Source organism: Takifugu rubripes, chromosome 7, assembly GCF_901000725.2.
Source record: "Takifugu rubripes chromosome 7, fTakRub1.2, whole genome shotgun sequence".
In the NCBI taxonomy this organism is placed as follows: Eukaryota; Metazoa; Chordata; class Actinopteri; order Tetraodontiformes; family Tetraodontidae; genus Takifugu; species Takifugu rubripes.
The window spans coordinates 6,534,200-6,552,756 of record NC_042291.1 but is presented as its reverse complement, the minus strand read 5'-3'; the positions used below and the strand labels follow the sequence as shown (position 1 = coordinate 6,552,756).

The following is an 18,557-nucleotide window of genomic DNA, read 5'->3' as shown; positions in this document are numbered from 1 at the left end:
TGGAAGTGTAGCACAGATCAAACCCTGCTGCTTCCTGCGTGTTTTTTGTTTAAACTTGTGGATGGACTGATTGCACGCATAGATTCAAAGTGTTTGTTGTGGCTATGTTTTCTCCTTGTCGTCTCTCCTCTGTGCCTCCATTCGTGTTTCTCATTTTCTGTAATTTTGATTGCAAGGGTTTCTAAATATAGAGCAAAAATGTGCTTTAGGGGTCCCCTCAAACAGAAGACAGGTTGTTTGCTGTAATTGTAGATGTGTGTCCAGCCTCTTGAGAGAGATGGGAAGAGCCTCTTGCAGCTTCTTCTGCCTGTTTTTTTTTTACCCAGCAGCCTATTTGTCCCTTCCAGAGTGCGGTGTTCCTTGAATTGGACATTTTTCCTTTGCCGAGTACCTTTTTGAATATGTTCGTACCTCGGTAAGCTTAACACATCACACATGGAGACAGGTCCAGGCCCTTGTCAGTGTTCTCTCCCCTCCCCGTTGCTTGGAAAATCTTACATTTCTGCAAAATAGAAGTGCACACATCCTGTCCTCATTAGACCAGGGAAAAAAGAGGGCTCTGGCACAGGCGATCCTATGGAAGCCCCACACATGAGCTTAGCTGAACAGAAACAGGCAGGCAGGCAGGCATGCTGCAGCATTTTATATGGCCCTTGTTCTTAGCCTTTGATGACACTGTTTAGAATAGGAAATATCTAATAAGTCAAGTATTCTGTCTAATGTGCTGCCAGTTGGTTTAGTATTTGCCCGGAGGTCCTGAAACCCTATCTGTACCGCAGTAATAATATACATTTAAAATTCTCATAGAGCGGGTGAGAGGGAGCGATGTAAAGAATGGGTGGAGGGGGTAGCTGCAGAGAAAATGCTGTAATCGCTAACATGTGCGGCTTTTAGGAGCAGATGAGGGTGGGATAGGATGGGACATACCTAGGGACTCTCTGTACGTCTTCCCTTTTTTCAATTCATCATATTCATGTCTCTAAAAGTCAGCAGTAGCTAATTGAAACCGACAGTGTGGCCATTAACATGAATGAGAAACAGGGGAGGCCTTTGAAATGGGGTCACGTATTAGCCGTTTTATTGGGAATGAAGGTTAGCAATAGTTCCTGGAGATGATGCACCTAACAAGATTAAAGCAATAGGGGTGAGGCGTAAATCAGCGTTTTTGAGGGATTTTATGTATCAGCATCCACAAAACATCTTTCATACAAATTGGGAAACGTCTGGGAAAATATGCGCCCATGTGTTCCGTGCACTTTACCCATAGGTTTAATTCCCAAATATAACCTGTGCGTGAGCCTATTATTCAGTCAGAACTTTCATGTTTCTCGTTCCCATCCGTGGGAGCCAGTGGAGGCTTTTTTTCCTGTAATCCTGAACATGGCATGCTTTGGTAGCTGATTTCATTCTTCTGGAGACAAAGCAACCAGCTCACGTTGATTTATATCATCTGTCAGTGAAAGCTTTTTATTGCCTCAACAGCTAGAACCCTCCTGACATCCGTTTTTTTGGAGCCAAACATAAAATCTGAGCCGCTTTATACACAGTACCACTTCACTGCACGAAACAATTCAATTTGTTGGAGCCAGGCCAATTTCCAAAGACATTTCCAATATTGCAAGAAGTGCAATATGACTTTAAGACCACAAAAAAGTTCTAAAGTATGCCTTTAATGTCTCCCTGGCTATATGATCATCTTCTACTTTGGTCAATTTGTACATGGTTTCAATCAAGCAAGTTATTTGGTATGTGTCCCTTATAAAATCTCGACTTTAAAAACCATTCCAAAAAGCATTTCTCATCCATTTTATGATCCACTCTGGCAATTCTAACACAACATTTTGGTTTGGTTTAGGATTAAACAGTTTGTGTTACACTGCAAAAGCCTTTGTTACTACAAATTTTTATACTCGGTGCATTTATCGAACGCTTGCTATTTAATTTACATGTTAGCTTGGAAGCTGTTGAGTAGGTAGCAGCATAGCAAAATTCCGTATAAAACTGCTTGTGCTTTGCCTTGACATGAAACTTGGGCAAATTGGGCAAAAGCAGTTAGCATTATTTATGTTTGTCTTTGGAATTTGAGAGTTTCTTTATTTGTTCCGACGGGAAACTCGGGAAGTTTGACTTGTAAAACAATTAAAATGAAGTCTGTCATTAGCATAAACGCAGCCCTACCTTTCATTGTTTGTCTGCAAAGGTGCGTCGATCCGAGCAGAAACGCCGCCGTCACGACCCGGCAGGCAGTGGGGACTCCTCCTCTCGTCACAGCGGCACCGGGCAGGACAGCGGGTTCGGCAGTGACAGCGCTCGTATCCGGATCGTCCAAATCGAGCAACAGAGCGGGGCTAGCCACCACTGCATCGCCAGGCCTTCCCACAAGTCCACCATCACCAAGAACCTCAGCTTCATACCTTTTGACATCTTTCTGACTGCAAGCAGACTCTCGGTTATGACGTATTCCTGCTCCAGCTCACAAAAGGCCTTTCACCCGTCCTCCGACGCCCCCAGCACACCTGAGAAGGAGACTGGCGAAAAGGTAAAACCATATGAGAAGAGCAAGCTCATCATACAGAGGACATGACTCCATTGGTGTCTTCATTTCAGGATTGATTGGTTGTCTGCAACATATAAACAGTTTTTTGAAGTTACGTCATCGTGCGATTGGTCTCTGTACTCTGGGCAACAAATCAACACCATCTGGCCTTGCTGAAATTGCATAGAATCTATACTTTTTGTACCCTGTTCATCATTGTAGCTGTACTCCGGGTGGTGCTTGACCTATCTGTGATCTGCCCCACTCCCTGGTTTCTCATTTATTCATCATTTCTTCAGTTAATCAGACGCTTCCCAGATGGGCCTTAAGAATTTGACTCGTGTGTGATGGCAAAAATGTTTGAACATAAAGCTTTTCGTGTAATTTGGTTTAAGAAACAAAGTAAGTGTTATCACTCTATTCACTCTAGGTGGGTAAAAGTGCTCTAAACCAGCCCGATGTTCAGTCGGGATCTACGCCAGCCACAACCTCCCCAGCTCCTGATCCCACTCCAGCGGCCCCGGGCTCCCTCGCCGGCCTGACCGCCGATGACATCCTCAACAGCAACACCTCCCAGCCGGCCTCCCCTCTGCTGAAAGGCACCCTGCTCTCCTTAGAAGGCCTGGCCAACCCTAGCCGCTCATCAGCTCGCCAGGCTCTGGGGATAACCATAGTGAGGCAGCCAGGGAGACGAGGGGATGGGGACCAGGTTCTGGAGCCTCTGCTGTACCTCCAGCTCATCCAGCCTTCTGCACTGCTCAGCTGCCACCATCGCAAGCAGAGGATGGAGTTCTCTGTCTTTGATGTAGCGTTGAGAGGAGTCGCCTCTGACTACAAGTGTCTGGGTACGTGGGGCAAACGTGATTTCCCTGCCCAATATTCATCCAGTTTTGTAACTTTTTTTACTGGTTCGTGCTTCCTCCAGACACAGGGAAGACTTTGCCAGAGTCACTGGACTATAATGTGCTGTGGCTGCATACAGTAGCAGGAGAGGTGGACAATAAAACCGGCATCCCGCCCCCTCTGCTGTGCTTCCAGATCAAAGATTTCCTCAACGGTCCAGGTGGGGTTCACACATACATGTGCACAGTTCCACACATGTCAGCTCTGTGTACTCAGGGTTTTGACTCTTTTACCACCTTTCAGGCACCTTTAATCCGGTTTCAGGGGAAACATTAGATTCTTTGAAGAGCCACTCGTCTACTCGCTGAATAAACACATACCAAAGGCAAACACAAAGCTCCGCTCTTCTGCTAATGTAGCCCTCTGTTATTGCTTATATTACTCACTTTGAACTGTCGAATACAAGCTCCCGCGGATTTCGGTGTGTGTGTAACATCAGGCTCCTGTGGATTTGACTTTCACAGACTTTGGTTGTCTATTTATAGAATGATATGATATCCATATGAGCTTTAAGCTAAGGTTGTTGACCTTCGGGTGTGGCTGACATCCTGAGAGAATAGAACAGCATTGATTAGAAGTGTGAGTGGGCTTTGGAGTGGATGAGTGTGAGCAACCTTGCAATCCCCAGGAGGATTTCATGGAGGGTGCGTAGGCGCGGTACATCCTTGAGACTTTAACTTCCTGAACCCAGAAGGCCAGATGCTGCAGATATATAAACACTATGACATACTGTATTTTCACTCACTGTTTGTCTTTCTCCTACAAACTTCATGAGCACTTACTGTGCATGTGTTGCATGTTTAAATGACCCTGCATGTCTGAACTTAAATTATGGCTTGGGGTGGTGTGCAAACACGTGCTGCCCCCACACGCATCTTTCCTGCTATTAATGCAAAGCCCTCGGTGATCTACTACCTCATGGCTTCAGGAAAAAAACGACAGAATACAGCCTTCCGAACACAAAAGAGACACAGTTCAGCCTGCTGCTCCTTCCAGATGATGCCAGCAGCAGAGGGAGTTCTACCCGACCCTCTGAGTTCCTGTCCTATTTAAAGCCTGTGTGGTCTCAGGATGACTCTGAAATTGTTCTAAATTCTGAGTCTCCCAGGATCATATAGTGACATTAAGAGGAAGACGAAAGACGTAGGGGATTAAGATAACAGATTTAGGTTAACTTGGTTTATTTATCTATTAGGAATGTTCAGGGATTATTTAACAACTGTGAATTATTAACAGGATGTTTCTACAGCATCACCACATGAGAGTGCTGCCTGTTATATCTCTAAATATAATTAAATTAGGCTGTACTTATGTCTGATTCTAGTGTTTAGGTGAGGTGCAGATGTTAGTGTAGTGCAATTACAGTCAGGTGTTCCCTTGAACTGGCAGAGCAGACGACTGTCCTGCTCTCCGTAGGATAAATTCAATCCCCTTCCTTCTCTGCACGCATCTAAACAACACCCTCCCAGATGACAGACAGGATCCAGGCTCGATGTGTGGTTGCCCCAGGTCAAGCTCTGCTGGAAGTATGGTGAATTGACCACACATGCTACTGGTTCCCCGTCACCCATTCACCCACACAGTCAAACATTCACAGGCTGTGTGCAAGATAATTTCCCCCTCTGGGATCAGGGAGAGAAGGAAGATGTTTATTTTCCTTAAAAATGCTGAACTGTGGAGTTCTATAGATCAGAGAGGAAAACGGCGATCTGATGCTGTTAGTAAGGTTTAGTCATTTGTACTTAGCAGACAATAATCTTAGTCAGGCCCGACCTAACTTCAGAATGTATGCTCTGTACATTTACCTATGTTTTATTAATAAGGTATCAAATATATATTTGATACAGGATTGCAGGGCATGATAGTTAAAGGTTCATTTGATTTTCCCCCCCATCTGGCTGTTTGATGGTGAATTGGAAGTGAAGTATTTATGTCTGCTGTGTGTGATGCCTTTTTACCATATTCCGTGCTTTATTTCACCAGCAGAGTAGAGCAGACCACTAGAAGGACTCAGAAGTGGGCTCACAATTTTAGCACCATTCAAACCTGCCCCTCCAAAACGACTGGCTGGGAAACGCTTGTAAACATGTGTACCATAAAGTTGATGATGTTTCAGCACTGTCACTCATCAGCTGCTCCTCACACACACACACACACACACACACACACCCTTCTCATGCTGGTACATACAGGAAGCCACGTGTTTCAGAACAAAGAGGGTTCAAGGCTTGACCTGCCAACACATTCATATGTTTTTTCCCCCCAACGATGTGGGGTCAGCGACTGACCGGCGGACACACCAACACAAACATACACTTTTCAACTTTTACTCTCTTGTCCTTCCTACTCAATTCCCATCTCTGAGAGGGTCAATGAGCAAGTCCAGGGATGTAACTGCTACCACTTGGAGAAAGAAGCGTAACAGCTGATAGATTAGCTAGAACAAATTGGAACCATTACTCTCCTGTGTCCCTGCTTCCCGTCAAGCTATAGGTTTGTCAGTTACTGTATACAAGACCGTGCCCCTCCGAACCATCCTGAACCACTTTAATTTGAGTCAGATGTCATTTGAGGCACTTGGTATAAAGCTTTTTTTTCCTTTTTTTGGGGGGGAATTTGCCATTCTAGAATTTTTTTAAAAGAAATTAAAAAGGGTTTCTAAACACAGACGAGCACATGTTTCCATCAAATGTGGATATTTTATAATTGGACACAGTGCCACCTGCCTCTGCCGCCAGAGTTAAGTGTAAACGTCAGCAAGTATAATCAAAGGCGGGGTGGAATGAAAACAATGTTCTTGGGGGTTCTATGCATACATGCTCCCAACACCGGGTTCAAAGTAGGGACGGTGTCATGCATGACCGAGTCAGAAAGGCACACTAACCTGGGGTAATAAGCATGTTTGATCCCTTCCATCACTTCACAGGCCCATATGCATATGTGTGTGCCTCTGTGGGACCTTGATCTTGCACTTTTCTGCAGCCATGAAAGAGGCTGACACTCGAGAACGGCCAGTCTATATTCCCTCCAGCCTGTTCGCATTAAGTCCCGGGCTTTAATGGCATGCGAACACCAACAGTACCTCTCACTCCCCAGGTCTGATGCATGTTCCCCGCACAGGGCTACCACTGACACCCTCCAGCTTAAAATAGCCTTTAGGTCTTCCAGCTGAAGCCAAGGTGTTCCCAATAAAAACACATGTGTGAGATTGCCACTGCTGGCCTTTTCTTGACTTCCCCTGCTTGGCCATTAAAATATAACTTAAACATAATTCTAGAATGAAAATATCCTCCCTTTATCAAACAACATTATACTTTTTGCTTATTAAAAAAGGGCCTTCATGAGTAGCATTGTCTCATTTTAACAGTTCAGTTGATTTGTTTTATACGTTCATTCCCTCTTGTGAGTTTTACTTTCTTGCTCTTATCCCATTTTGCCTGAACAGTAAAACTTCATGGGACATCACTGTAAGGGCTGTTTTGCACAAACTCCCACATCAGCTCCAGAGCAACAACCATCCAACCGTAGGGAACTGACCGTGCTCGCCTCGGAGCCGTATAACGCTGTGATGTGATTTTATTAGAACACTGACAAGATTCATCTTTTGACATTGTGCCACAGCAATAAAAAATGTTCCCCGTCAGTTACCAGATAAAGCTGGTGGGAAAACTGTACCGATGCTGCCTTTTCCTTTCCTTCCCAGGTCTCAGCGGAGCATTCATTCAGAGTTCTCTCAATTTAAAATCCAGATATGCACGCTCCTGTTGGCATGTGCCAGATTTGCTCTAACTGCTTATGGAGTTCATAAATTTAGAAGCGATAAGTGTGTCAGTAAGCTGGAACGGTGCTATCGCAAAGCTTCCCAGTTCATCTGCTGGTTTAATTGGACATTCTATCCCCAAATTAATGACACTAGCACATACAAGTAGTCTGTGTTGCATACTCTAATTCTTTGTCCTGCATTTATGAGAAATGTTGTCAATAAAAACATGCGGTCTACAATCATAAATCTTTCAGTGGAAATTCTAATATCTTAACCAGCATGAGGTTTCCTTATAATGAATTTGTCAGAATTTTCTTGTCGTATTACTGTCAGAATGCGAGCGGATGCGTAGGTGATATGAGCAGGAACCTGCACCCAATTCCCTTAGCCAAGCTCTAAAAACCTAATGCCGTTGTATATTACATAGATTTAACGTATCATTTGGCTGAAGTCAGTCCAAGCTCAAAATTCTATTTTTAAAATGATTGTTTCACATGTGGAAAACTTTGAGCTTGACTATTGCAGCATTGGCCACGCTGACCAGATTATTTTCGAGCTAACCCAGTAATGTGTAGTCTGGTATCACACAAGAACCACGGGGGCCTGTTGGATTTGGCTGTCAGAAGGAAGGATATCCAGTAACGAAGGCCAGAACAAGACCTCAATCTTGTCCATGAATATGCGATCGGCTTCATTTACAGATTGTAAAGGTCTATTGGTTTGAATGACAGAGGGAGATGGAAAGAGCTTAGAAAGAGGTGGAAGGACTTGCAACCAAAAACAGAAGGTGAATGAAAGGATGAATGAAGAGGAGAGGGAGCAACGGAACCTGGATGAACAGCTGCATATGGACTATTTATTCTAGAGCTGGAAATTTTTCCTGGTGATAAGTCAAGTGGAAATGATAAGCTACATTGCACAGTAAATTCCACCTCTCTTCTGTCCAATTTCTGTCTCCAGCTGCCATTCTAGTTAACCGCGGACCTCACTTCCACTGGATTAAGTCAGACAGAATCCTCAGGGCAGAATCTTTACTTGCACGTCTAGGGTTGCCCGCCTGCCTCTCTTGGCAGTGCTCCCCTCCGTGTCATTCACTGCTCCTACCTGGGAAGGAGACAGACAGGAGGCCCGGAACCCACAAAACCCCTCAGAAACGCTGGTCTCTTGATGAGCCCATGAAAAGCAGCTGTGCTTGTTTCAGCTGCTTCGCTCTCCCCGTCATCGTGACCAAGTGGAAAAATGGGATAATGGAAGTGGTGTAAAACAGCATCGAGTTAATTCATGCGTCTTCGTAAATTCCTGTCAAGTGTTTGAAGGCTTTAGTGCACCAGCAGAAAGAGGGGACTCGGATTAATGTGGTCGGCTGGAAGAAAGGATTCTCTTCTGCTGGTCCACAGTGTCACGTCAGGATGCTCAGGCAAGATGGCCACTAATTGTGTGTGTGAGACAAAACAAAGGTTGAGACTGGACCCAGCTGTTTTTAAAAAGGATTTCACATGCAAAGGCGGTTGATTGAGGAAAGAGAATGGGTTGAATTTGTGATTAACAAGACATCATAGGAGCTGAATTGCAGCACATTTCCTCAGAATAGTGGCAGTGAAACCCCCTTCTTCTTCTTAAAACCCCCAAATGGAACATGCTCATTTTATTGGCCTTTCAAATGACAAGAGCAGGCTTTAAACTGAAATGAGTGGAGCCAAGGGTGAATTTATTCAAGTTCACATCTTCTTCCCCATCATCTCTTCTTCAGAAACCAACCACAGAACTGTTGCACATCAGTAGCTTAGAACCTTTTTTAATGAGGTTTCTGCCTGTTTCCCACAGGTGAGCTGAATGTGGAGGTGTCACGTCCTCTGAAAATCAACCCCACACTGGCGAAGCTGGAGCAGATCAAAGCCTACCTGAAAAAAGTCTTCCCGAACCACGCAGAGGACTGCTCCAGCAAGCCACCGTCTGTGTCCTCCACCCCACTGTCCTCCCCCACAAAGGCTTTCCCCAGGGCCAGTCTCTGCCGCACGGATCCCCACGGTCAGGCCTCCTCCCTGGATAAGTCCGGCAGCCTCGGAGCCCTGCCACTGACCTTCCACAGGGTCTCACTTCAGACCGCACAGATTGTGATGGTGATGGAGACAGGAGCTCATCCGTTCAGGCCCAGCGTGACCCTGGCTTTGTCCTCCATGATGGCAAACCTGAATGTGAAGTCGGGACTCAGAGCAGAAGGTAAGTGAGAGATTTTTGGGTTCATATTGCTGTTATTATGCAGTATTAGTGCTTTTAGACTAAGCCCGTTGTTCATGTCATGTTTATACCAAAAACCATCCTGTAAAGTGTAAATGAATGATGGTTAATTCATATCAGATAGCTGAAAAGTACCGCCGTATTACCAGAGCTGTCTCTTTGGTTTTGTTTGAAGTTTTATGTAGCCGTTGTTTCATGGCTCTCTGTAGCTTACCCGTGGTTGTTATGGTCTCCAGTGCTTCACATTCGAGTCAAAACATTTTCTTTTTTCTTTTCTCCGACCCCTAACTTAGACCTCTCAGGGCTCGCTAAATGACCCGTGCTGTATGACTCATTGGTGCTTTCTTCTCCGTGTTAAAAGAGAAAATACATCAAACCAGCTTAAAAACCCACCGCTGGGTTTCGAAAACATTGCCACTTGTTTAAAAGAAATTCCAGAAACAGGTGGAGCTGCATTGGAAACAACTGTAATGACTTCACCACATTTGGCAGATTTTATCTTTGAGGGGGAAAAAAAAGACTGCAGAATTGACTAAATGTACATGCTTGTTTTGTGGTATGTCATTTGTCTATTACCAACGTTCACCACGCATGCCAACAGGAACAAACCCAGGCCAAGTGCAGTTAGCTTTAAACATCCAATAAAACAACATAATGGAGAACAATTTACTCTGCATTACAGAAATTAGATTTTATTCCAAACTATGATTGTGTACTTAAATAAATCTACTAATTCAAAGCCCACAGGCATTATATACCTCTGTGTATTAATATTCCATTAATTTATTTGCATAAAATATAGATGACATCCAAGCTGCACTTCACAATTTGTAAAGTAAGTCAGCCCATGCTAAAAGTGCAGTGCCTTAGTGTCTCAGTTCACAGCATTTGGTCAACTTTTCCATTTCCCACCCTCATGTTGTTGAAAAATATGTGATGTCTTAGCCTTTTTTTGGAAGATCTGACCCTCTATCATTTTCTCACATTGGGAACCAAATACCAGTGCTGTTTCCAATATTATTTGGATTATTGTTGTTTTTACACATGCTAGCAAAGCCGCGGTCTGCCAAAAGCAAGGCTTTTCAGTAAACTGTAAAGTGAGATGTTTGTGTTAGTGTTGGCTCTAAATATATTGTGAATCTGTGTGCATTTGATTGCATGGGAACGTGTGTTTTGTTGCCTGAGAGGGAATATATTTTCATGCTTTCATGCACAAGTGTGAGAGTGCGAGCAAGATGTTTGTTTTCATGTTCGGACCAAACTCATCAAGGCTGACTGTTATCCAGAAGGCACCACCGTGTTTCCATTATGAATGTCCGGGTCGCTAATGTAAATTTGAAATCTCCCAATTCTCCTGCCTTTGGGTGTGAACCGAGATGCTGTAACAGATTATCTTGGGTTTTTAGCATTTGTTTTGCAGTTTTTGCTACATTTTGTAAATAGTTCCACGGATAGAAACGGGAGGATGGAACTCAGGCGCTGCCCCTGCAGAATTACCGTGTTTGTACCTGAGAGTTGGTGTACAACACATCACCTGCTGACTGAAGAGGCCAGAAAACAAAATGGGCCGGTTCAGAACTTGCATCTGCCTGACAGATGTTGTATCACGTTACTTCAGATTAAGTCAGTTTCAAAAATGTTAATTAAAACCTCCAGTAATTTGCAATTTGTATACACAAATATGCATAACTGTGCGGTGACAGAGTGCATATCAGCGCTGCCTTGTTCTGGTTCCTGCCAGTTCCTTGTCTGGTGTTTGGTGTCTTTCACGCAGCCAGAGAAGAATATGAGTTTTTCAATTTTTTCCTCAGCACGTCAGCCTCTCAATGGAGATCTGTTCCCTTGAATTCTGTCTTATTTACAGCAAACAGCAGAGCAAGATTAGCACATGGTATGATTTGAATTTGAAATGACAAAGGGGAAAAAAATGTGATTTTCTGGTGTTTAATCGAGCCATCAAACGGATGCTTTAATTCATTTCTGACAACACACTGTTTTTCAAATTTGGAACAAGTCTTCATCATAATTGCCATTACTGCTGGCGTCATATGAAACAAAGGCTTTTCTCAGCCTTTCCTGAATCAATTGTATGCCTATGGGAGGTTTTGACCGCCTCACATCACAGTTAATCCTATTTACACTCAGATCCTATTATTTTGTTGCCACCCTCTAAATCACTTTATGGCATCAAATGTCTACAAAAGAGACAGAAAACCTGCTGAATACCACGCGTGTCTCACCCCTTCCTTCCTCCTTTTTCTCCTGATACCTTCAGGATCCTTTGTCACAGTGCACTGTCGGCTCCCTGAGGGCTTCCCCAAATAGTATTTCCAGATTTTTCACCATCAAGAGGAGACAAACTCCCTGCAATTATGCTGACTGATCAGTGGTGACAGTGGATGTATCTGCTGACTTTTAGCCCTAACCGCCTCCATCACTCAGCGCCCCTGGCCCTTCAGACTGCTGCGCATCTCAGAAAAAGGATACTTTGGAATTCTGTATTGAGACAAAGGTTAGGATTCCCCGTTTGTTAGGCTGAGCATTTGAACTTCCACAATAAGTCAGTGGGAATGACCCCCATGGGAGATGCTGTACATGAGAGATGTAAGACAGGAGAATATAGTATTACTGCTGCTGCGCCATGTCCCACTACTGTTGCTGCTGTTGTTGGTCCTCAGTGGCAGCCAAAGATTGATGGACTACATCCGCTACAGACCTTCGGAAGATGCCAAAGCAGACCGGAGAGGAAAGAAGATAGTTGTGAAAGAGGGGGAGCAGGCTGATAGAGATAGAAAGGAGACGGGAAGAAAACGTTATGACATAGTGACGGAAATATGTGGGACAGGAGACACGATTAAAAACGAGTTTGGTATTGGGTGAAAAAGAATATGATTAGGACAGAAACGGCATCAAAAAGAATGTCGTACAGGACGGAATGTCTGCTGTGACCGGAATCTCCATATGCCGTTACACACCGCCTTCATCAGCATCTGTCCTGAAGTTTCTGAAATGGGGTGAAGACCCCCGTCATCCTTATCCACAGAACATCTGGGGCTCTGTACCTGGTCACGGCAGCCCCCCCCACCCCCACCCTGCCAGGGGACAAGATGGAGAGAGAGGGGATTAGGTTGACAGTGAGGTGCGTTACCAGATCCTGTGTTAATGAAAAGCAAGTGGTAGCCCTACATTCCGAACTCCGTCACCGCTCCCCAAGGTAGGGGGGCATTTATAGTTCAGTGAAAGAGGGGAGGGAGGCAGGAGAGAGAACATATGTCTTTAAAGAATACCTAGTCAAGACTACCCAGAAAGTGCCCCTGATATGCCAACACACACCCTAGCACACAGACACGCCTCTTTACATGCATGTAACACATGTATGAACCCCCCCCACCCCGTGTAAAATCTTTTAATTTGTTCATTTTATTTATTTGTGTTTACCCTTTATGTCTTAATAGTCTGATAAGAGCAGAACTTGGATTTGAGAGACAAGCCAACCCAACTCATAGTTGTCATGATGAATAATAGAAATAAAAGACAGACATAAACAGCTGTCCTGCAAAATATTCAAACATTGCTCTTGAGATTCCAGTTGGTTATTCAGGAATATCTGACTACTGTTTTTTTTTGGCAGCTATGGTTAAAAATTCCAAATGTTTCCTCTCTGTCTGTGTCCGCCCATCGGCTATTAATGCGGAATGATGTTTCCATTGAACTCAGGCAAAAAATAACCAAATTCCCACAATTTAGAAGAAATGATCAGGCGTTTTGTCTCGGGGATACAGTTTCCTGTGAACACGGCAGGGTCATGCAATCCCAAAACAGGAATTAGAAGATCATGATGAAATACAACTAATTGTTAACGGGCTCAGCCCTATAAGATTACAGTGTCGTTGCCTTACACCTCTAGGAGGGCGCTTATCTCTTTTTTATTCTAGGCTTTCGACTGCATTTTCATGCAGGTGGTTGAATGAGAGGTTCTCCTTTCAACAAGCCAGTTGGGGAGTTTCCTTCTGCTGTCTAATAAATCTCAGTGGAGAAAGTAAAACCTGCATCCACAGTTGAAATATCTAACGGCTCTTTCTGCATCGTAACCCTAGAAGATATCAGCAGGTGAGCGGCCAACTCGCATCAACAATGGCTTTCCTGAAAGAAATGAGTCATCCCATAATGATATTTCCCCCAGAATGATTTGTCTTTTCCAGGGAAGCAGCCTCAGTTCTTCTGATGTTGATTAAGATGTTCCTTAGTCAGTTAACCAAAGCTGAAAAAAAATGCCTGCACTTATGCATCATATCTTAATCATATCATAACTCACTGTCTCTGCCTAACACCCTCTGGTTCTGTCCCCCCCCCTTCCCCCTCCCCCAGCTACATCTATTGTCTCCTCATTAATCACCACCTTTTCCCTCCCTTTCCATCTCCTGGACCCTTTCTGCTTCACCCCACGTGAACCGGGAGAATGCTCAGGTCAGAGTGTTTCCTCGAAGGACTGAAATATGTCTGACCCTATTATCAGGTGTTTCCAGGGTATTAAAGGACAGCATACAGTAAACAGCGTACAACTTGATTTTTTTTTCTTTTTTCTCTGTGCTGCTGTTGAGAATTCAAAGGTCAAACATTTAAGCAATACAACCTATAAAACATAAGTTTAAGGGAGTGTGTCACTGGTTTCTGTTACTTTCCCATAGCTACAGCCAAGAATACTGCAGCGATAATTTCTCCAGTTAAAGGTCATATTTAAAAAGCCACATCTCGGGGCATTATTAGTCATCTACGGCTGAGGCTTTTCAAATGGGTTCCTGCTGTAGCTGCCGTAGCTTCAGCTGACCAGAGCGGCGCTCTCTCGTCAACAAATAGGACTTCTTTTAATGTTTAGAGGACCAAAATTCAGATTCCTGTGTGTGACAGAGATACTGAATTAAAGACATTTTCCTTACTGATGCAGCACTGTTACAGGTTTGGAACTTTGACCCAGAGCAAGTGAACATACTGTACATTTCATTCTACCATCGATCTCCGTTGTTGTTTAGCATCATCGAGGCAGAGCTGGGGTAGCACAGTTCGTTCTAAATCATTTAAAATCCATATCTGTGTTTCTAGATCCACTCCAGGCTGTGTCACTGCAGCTCCAACTGCAGGACCTGTCGGTGAGGACGGGGCTGAGGGACCACAGCCGTCTCCTGCTGGGGCCGTTCTCCTGCAGCACATCGCTGGAGGCTCGCTGGTGTCGGCACAGCGGCAGTCCCGGGCCTGAGCCCGGCCAACCAAAACTGCTGCTGGACCTGAAGGGGGGGCTGCTACAGGTTTGCTCATCTGTTACACAAGCAGTCGTATTCAGGAAACGTTTGACTTATTGTCGCTGCAGGTTGCAGAGGTGAGGGTCACATCAGCCTCTGCACATGGTTAGTGCTGGATGTTTGGCTAAAGGGCATTTCCACAGCACAGAAGGCCTCGCTGGGGGGTTTGGAATGACCCCCTCAATCGTGTGGTTAACTTTCTGTTGTAATGTTTGGAACAGTTATACACAGACGCGAGCGTGCGCAGCTTTATGCCCTTTTCCTTCATCCATAGTTCTTCGTCATCTCTGTTATTTTTCCTGCATCTTTGCAGTTAAACTGGAGGTTTCAGTTACATATTTTTGGTCGAGTGGTGGAATATTATGAGGCTATTTTTAGGGTCTTTATATCTGATGTCTGCCTATTTTCCTGGGATAGGTTACATAATCCCCACATTGAAAATTCCCCTTTCGGCATGACTGAATGTATCATTACTAACACATTATTCCACATTACTTCTTCAGGGGGAACCCCCTACTGCTTCCCCATTTTTCAATGATTCCCTCAGTGCTTATTGCGTGCCCATTAACAGAAACACGACTCGCAACTCAACACTTAATACGTAACCGTACATTTCCCTCAGTAAACATTGGCGTTTGTGGTGCATTAATCAAGTTCTGTACTCAAGACCCACTGGAATTCCTTCCGATTCGTCCTTCCCCTGCTCTCTTTCCAGCAAACCTGGGAGAAAAATACCCAGATTTTCCTGTTTTTAGAGTGTAGTCATAGCCCACCCTTGCAAACTAAAGAGCGGTGGGCAAACAAGCAGGCAGCTCCATGTGTGAAGAGTTCTTGAGTCAGAGATTCCCGGTTCTGAGGCCAAACCCCAGGCAGTCCCCCTTTGATGCAGCTTGGGAAAGGGGAATGCCGTGGGTAAGCGAGAAGGATGTAAGCTAGTGTTGTGTAATGAAAGGATTTGAAGGGGTGATGAAGAGGGTAACCCTGACTTCGTCTCCTGTTTTGGAAAAATATTGCTGACGTCGGCTTTTGTGCAGCAGCTGTGAGCCTGTATCACTGTTTAGATTGTTTTAATGATAGTCTCTCTCTCTCTCCCCCTCATACATCTTAACATTAACTGCTCACACATGTTACCGGCTTTGGTGTCTCAATAACTCTACCCTCTGTCCTCTTGTCCCGGTAGGTCTTCTGGGGACAGGAACATCTGAACTGCCTGAAGCTTGTGGAGGAGCACCTACAAGCCTACCTTAACCTCCAGAAACCTCCAGTTAGCTGTCCGCAGGGCAAGGCCTGTCACACCCAGCCGCCCCCTTCTCCCGCCTCTCCATCCCCTCGGACAGAGCACAGCTCCGATGACCTGCGAACGGGCCATTTTCATTACGTCCAGGATTCAGGTGAATGTTTACACTCGCTGCATTAATCCTATTCACAGGGGAAATGGGCTTATTATTCTGCAATGTGAGCAAAATAGAGCTTGGACTGTGAGAGGTGCTGTCGTCATTACGTGTTGGGTTTCAAGCAGAGAGGTTCAAAGATGAGGTCATGTTCTAAAGTTTTATTCACATTATGTTTAGTCACGTGCGCCCACTTCCGTCCTCACTCTTGACTCTCCTGTGGAAATTTTTTCACCAAGCAACCAAAGAAAACACAATTCAGGAATGACTGGTTTTCATCGCTCTTGGAACATTTGAGATAGTTGCGTATCACACACAGTGTTCAGAATGTGCACCACATATACAGGAATACTAGTTACCTGTACGGTTAACCCGGTTTGAGATCCTAATCTTTGTCCTCTTGAACAAGCCTTTGTTCAGCTCAGGTATTGAAAGCTGTTCTCTCTGTCGTTGGTAGCCTCGAACAGACCGAACCAATTATAAAGGGCATCGTTTAGGAACCCAAGAATTGGCCAAAGATGTCTCCTAACGGTTTCATACAAGGTTTTTGTATCTGAATCCATAGGGTGAAAATAAACCTGATGAGGCATTCATGTTTGCCCAAACTGAAAATGGAACCCTATTTTTTGCTAAAGTGAGATGTCACTTAGGATACACATCGTCCTAAATCAAAGTCAGATCAAAGCTCTCAGTGGAAAGAAGTTTCATCAGACATGTCTGCCTGGTTCCACTCTGAGTAACATGCTGTTTATTCCGCTCTTTGTGCTTTGTGTGCACTGTGAGTGTGTGCTGTCCTCTAAGTACACACACGCAGGAACATTATACACAGGGGATCAAACCGTCTCTCTGGCTGTAGACCAGCCGTCCACTCTGTCAGCTGTGGTTGAGGCTTTGTTTGTTGCACTGTTCCACTAGTCTTTGATGCATTTAATATGCTGGCTGAGGCAGGAGAATGTACAGTAGTGAGCAGCAACGGAGAGCACAATCTGTCAGCAACATGTTCTCGGCAGCCAGAGAAACCCGGGCCCCGGCGCACAGAGCAGCAAGTGGCCCTTGGGGCTCCAGACAAGGAAGGATGGGATGTATGGGGAGAGTAGGAGATGAAAGATGGGTGGAAAGAAGGAGAGGACAGAGTCCCTGATTCCTCCTCCCTCAAACTAATTCAAATTAAAGCAAAACCTCATGAAAGTGTTTCTTCTTTCATCCACGCTTGTGCAAAAAGAATAATACATTGTCCACCTCCATGTGGGCAGCTCCCCGCTTCACTTAAAAGGAAAAACTGGATTTTGCAGCCTTTTGAAGTGTTTTCTACAGAAAAAGACTTTCTGGGTTTGTACCCCCATGGGCCAAACAAAGCAGCGGCTCTCTGCCTCACTGTTTTTCTCAAATAAACATTTTTCCAAAGGACTTGTATCCCAAACAGCAGCCACGACTCAAGTCAAACACCACTCAGACGTTTGGATCCACAATTGTCCAGCGTTTTGCAGGTGCTTGGCACGCTTCAGTCAGTGGTTGTTTATTCAATAGCAAAAATATTTTCTCTGACACTATGTTTATATGTGAGCTCTTACAATATTAAACATTGTGAAACCATGGAAACGTCCGTGCCTTTTACAGAGTTATTGTTTTGGAGGGTTTGAATAGTAGAATTAGCTATTAAAACATCGCCGTGTGCAGAAAAAAGTCCTCTTTTCTTGCATCGAGGCAAATTTCAGAATGTCAACAGAATAACACAGTACCATGCCTCACATTTTAGACAACCTCTCTGTTTCTTGTTTCTGCAAGCATCTGAAAATGTTCAAGTAAGCCGGTTAAGCCTTTAAACATGCTCTTTGTTCTGAAAAGTTGTGTCGTCGTCTGTTTTATGATAGCAGAAAAATGTTGCACATTAAAATTTGATTCTACTGAGTCTTGAAACATAAATTCCATGGCCTCCTTCCATTTCATTCTCTGCTGTGCCGACACATCATTTTTTTATCTGACCTGGCAAGATATCATCCTTTTCTTTGCCTTCCTTCAGCTCTTCTCCTCTCTTCATTCTCTTTGCACTTCACCATATGTTCTCCTTCTAGTTTATGTCTTCCTGTGAAGCGCAGCTGAAGTCCCACATTTTCATCCCTGACAATTTCAAATCAAGGTATTTACATCTCACCGGTAAATCTTCTATCTTGCAGTTTCCCAGAAACTGCCAGGACTGCACGAGGTGATGTTTCACAGCGAGACGGACGACAGCCCGGGCGTGATGCTGTGGAGGTACCCTGAGCCCCGCATCCTGACCTTTGTCAGGATTACCCCCGTCCCTTTCAACACCACTGAAGACCCTGAGATCAGCGTGGCTGACCTGGGAGATGTCCTGCAGGTACTGAGTGTGATTAGCCAGCACGCTCCGCCGTTAAACAGGCCAATCTGTAGTCTCGGTGTTCTGTCCT

At 44.6% G+C, this 18,557-nt stretch overlaps 1 protein-coding gene across 2 annotated transcripts in view; it reads left to right on the top strand.

Moving 5' to 3' along the window:
- The window catches only part of LOC101062313 (vacuolar protein sorting-associated protein 13B), a 231,129-nt gene that overhangs the window by 165,331 nt on the left and 47,241 nt on the right, over positions 1-18,557 (top strand). For both annotated transcript variants that reach the window (XM_029839039.1, XM_011605289.2), the window contains exons 35-41: positions 2,201-2,539; positions 2,967-3,381; positions 3,462-3,599; positions 9,027-9,422; positions 14,541-14,743; positions 15,918-16,128; positions 18,303-18,487. In XM_029839039.1, coding sequence (XP_029694899.1) covers positions 2,201-2,539; positions 2,967-3,381; positions 3,462-3,599; positions 9,027-9,422; positions 14,541-14,743; positions 15,918-16,128; positions 18,303-18,487 — 1,887 coding nt within the window. The remainder of the gene's footprint in view (positions 1-2,200; positions 2,540-2,966; positions 3,382-3,461; positions 3,600-9,026; positions 9,423-14,540; positions 14,744-15,917; positions 16,129-18,302; positions 18,488-18,557) is intronic.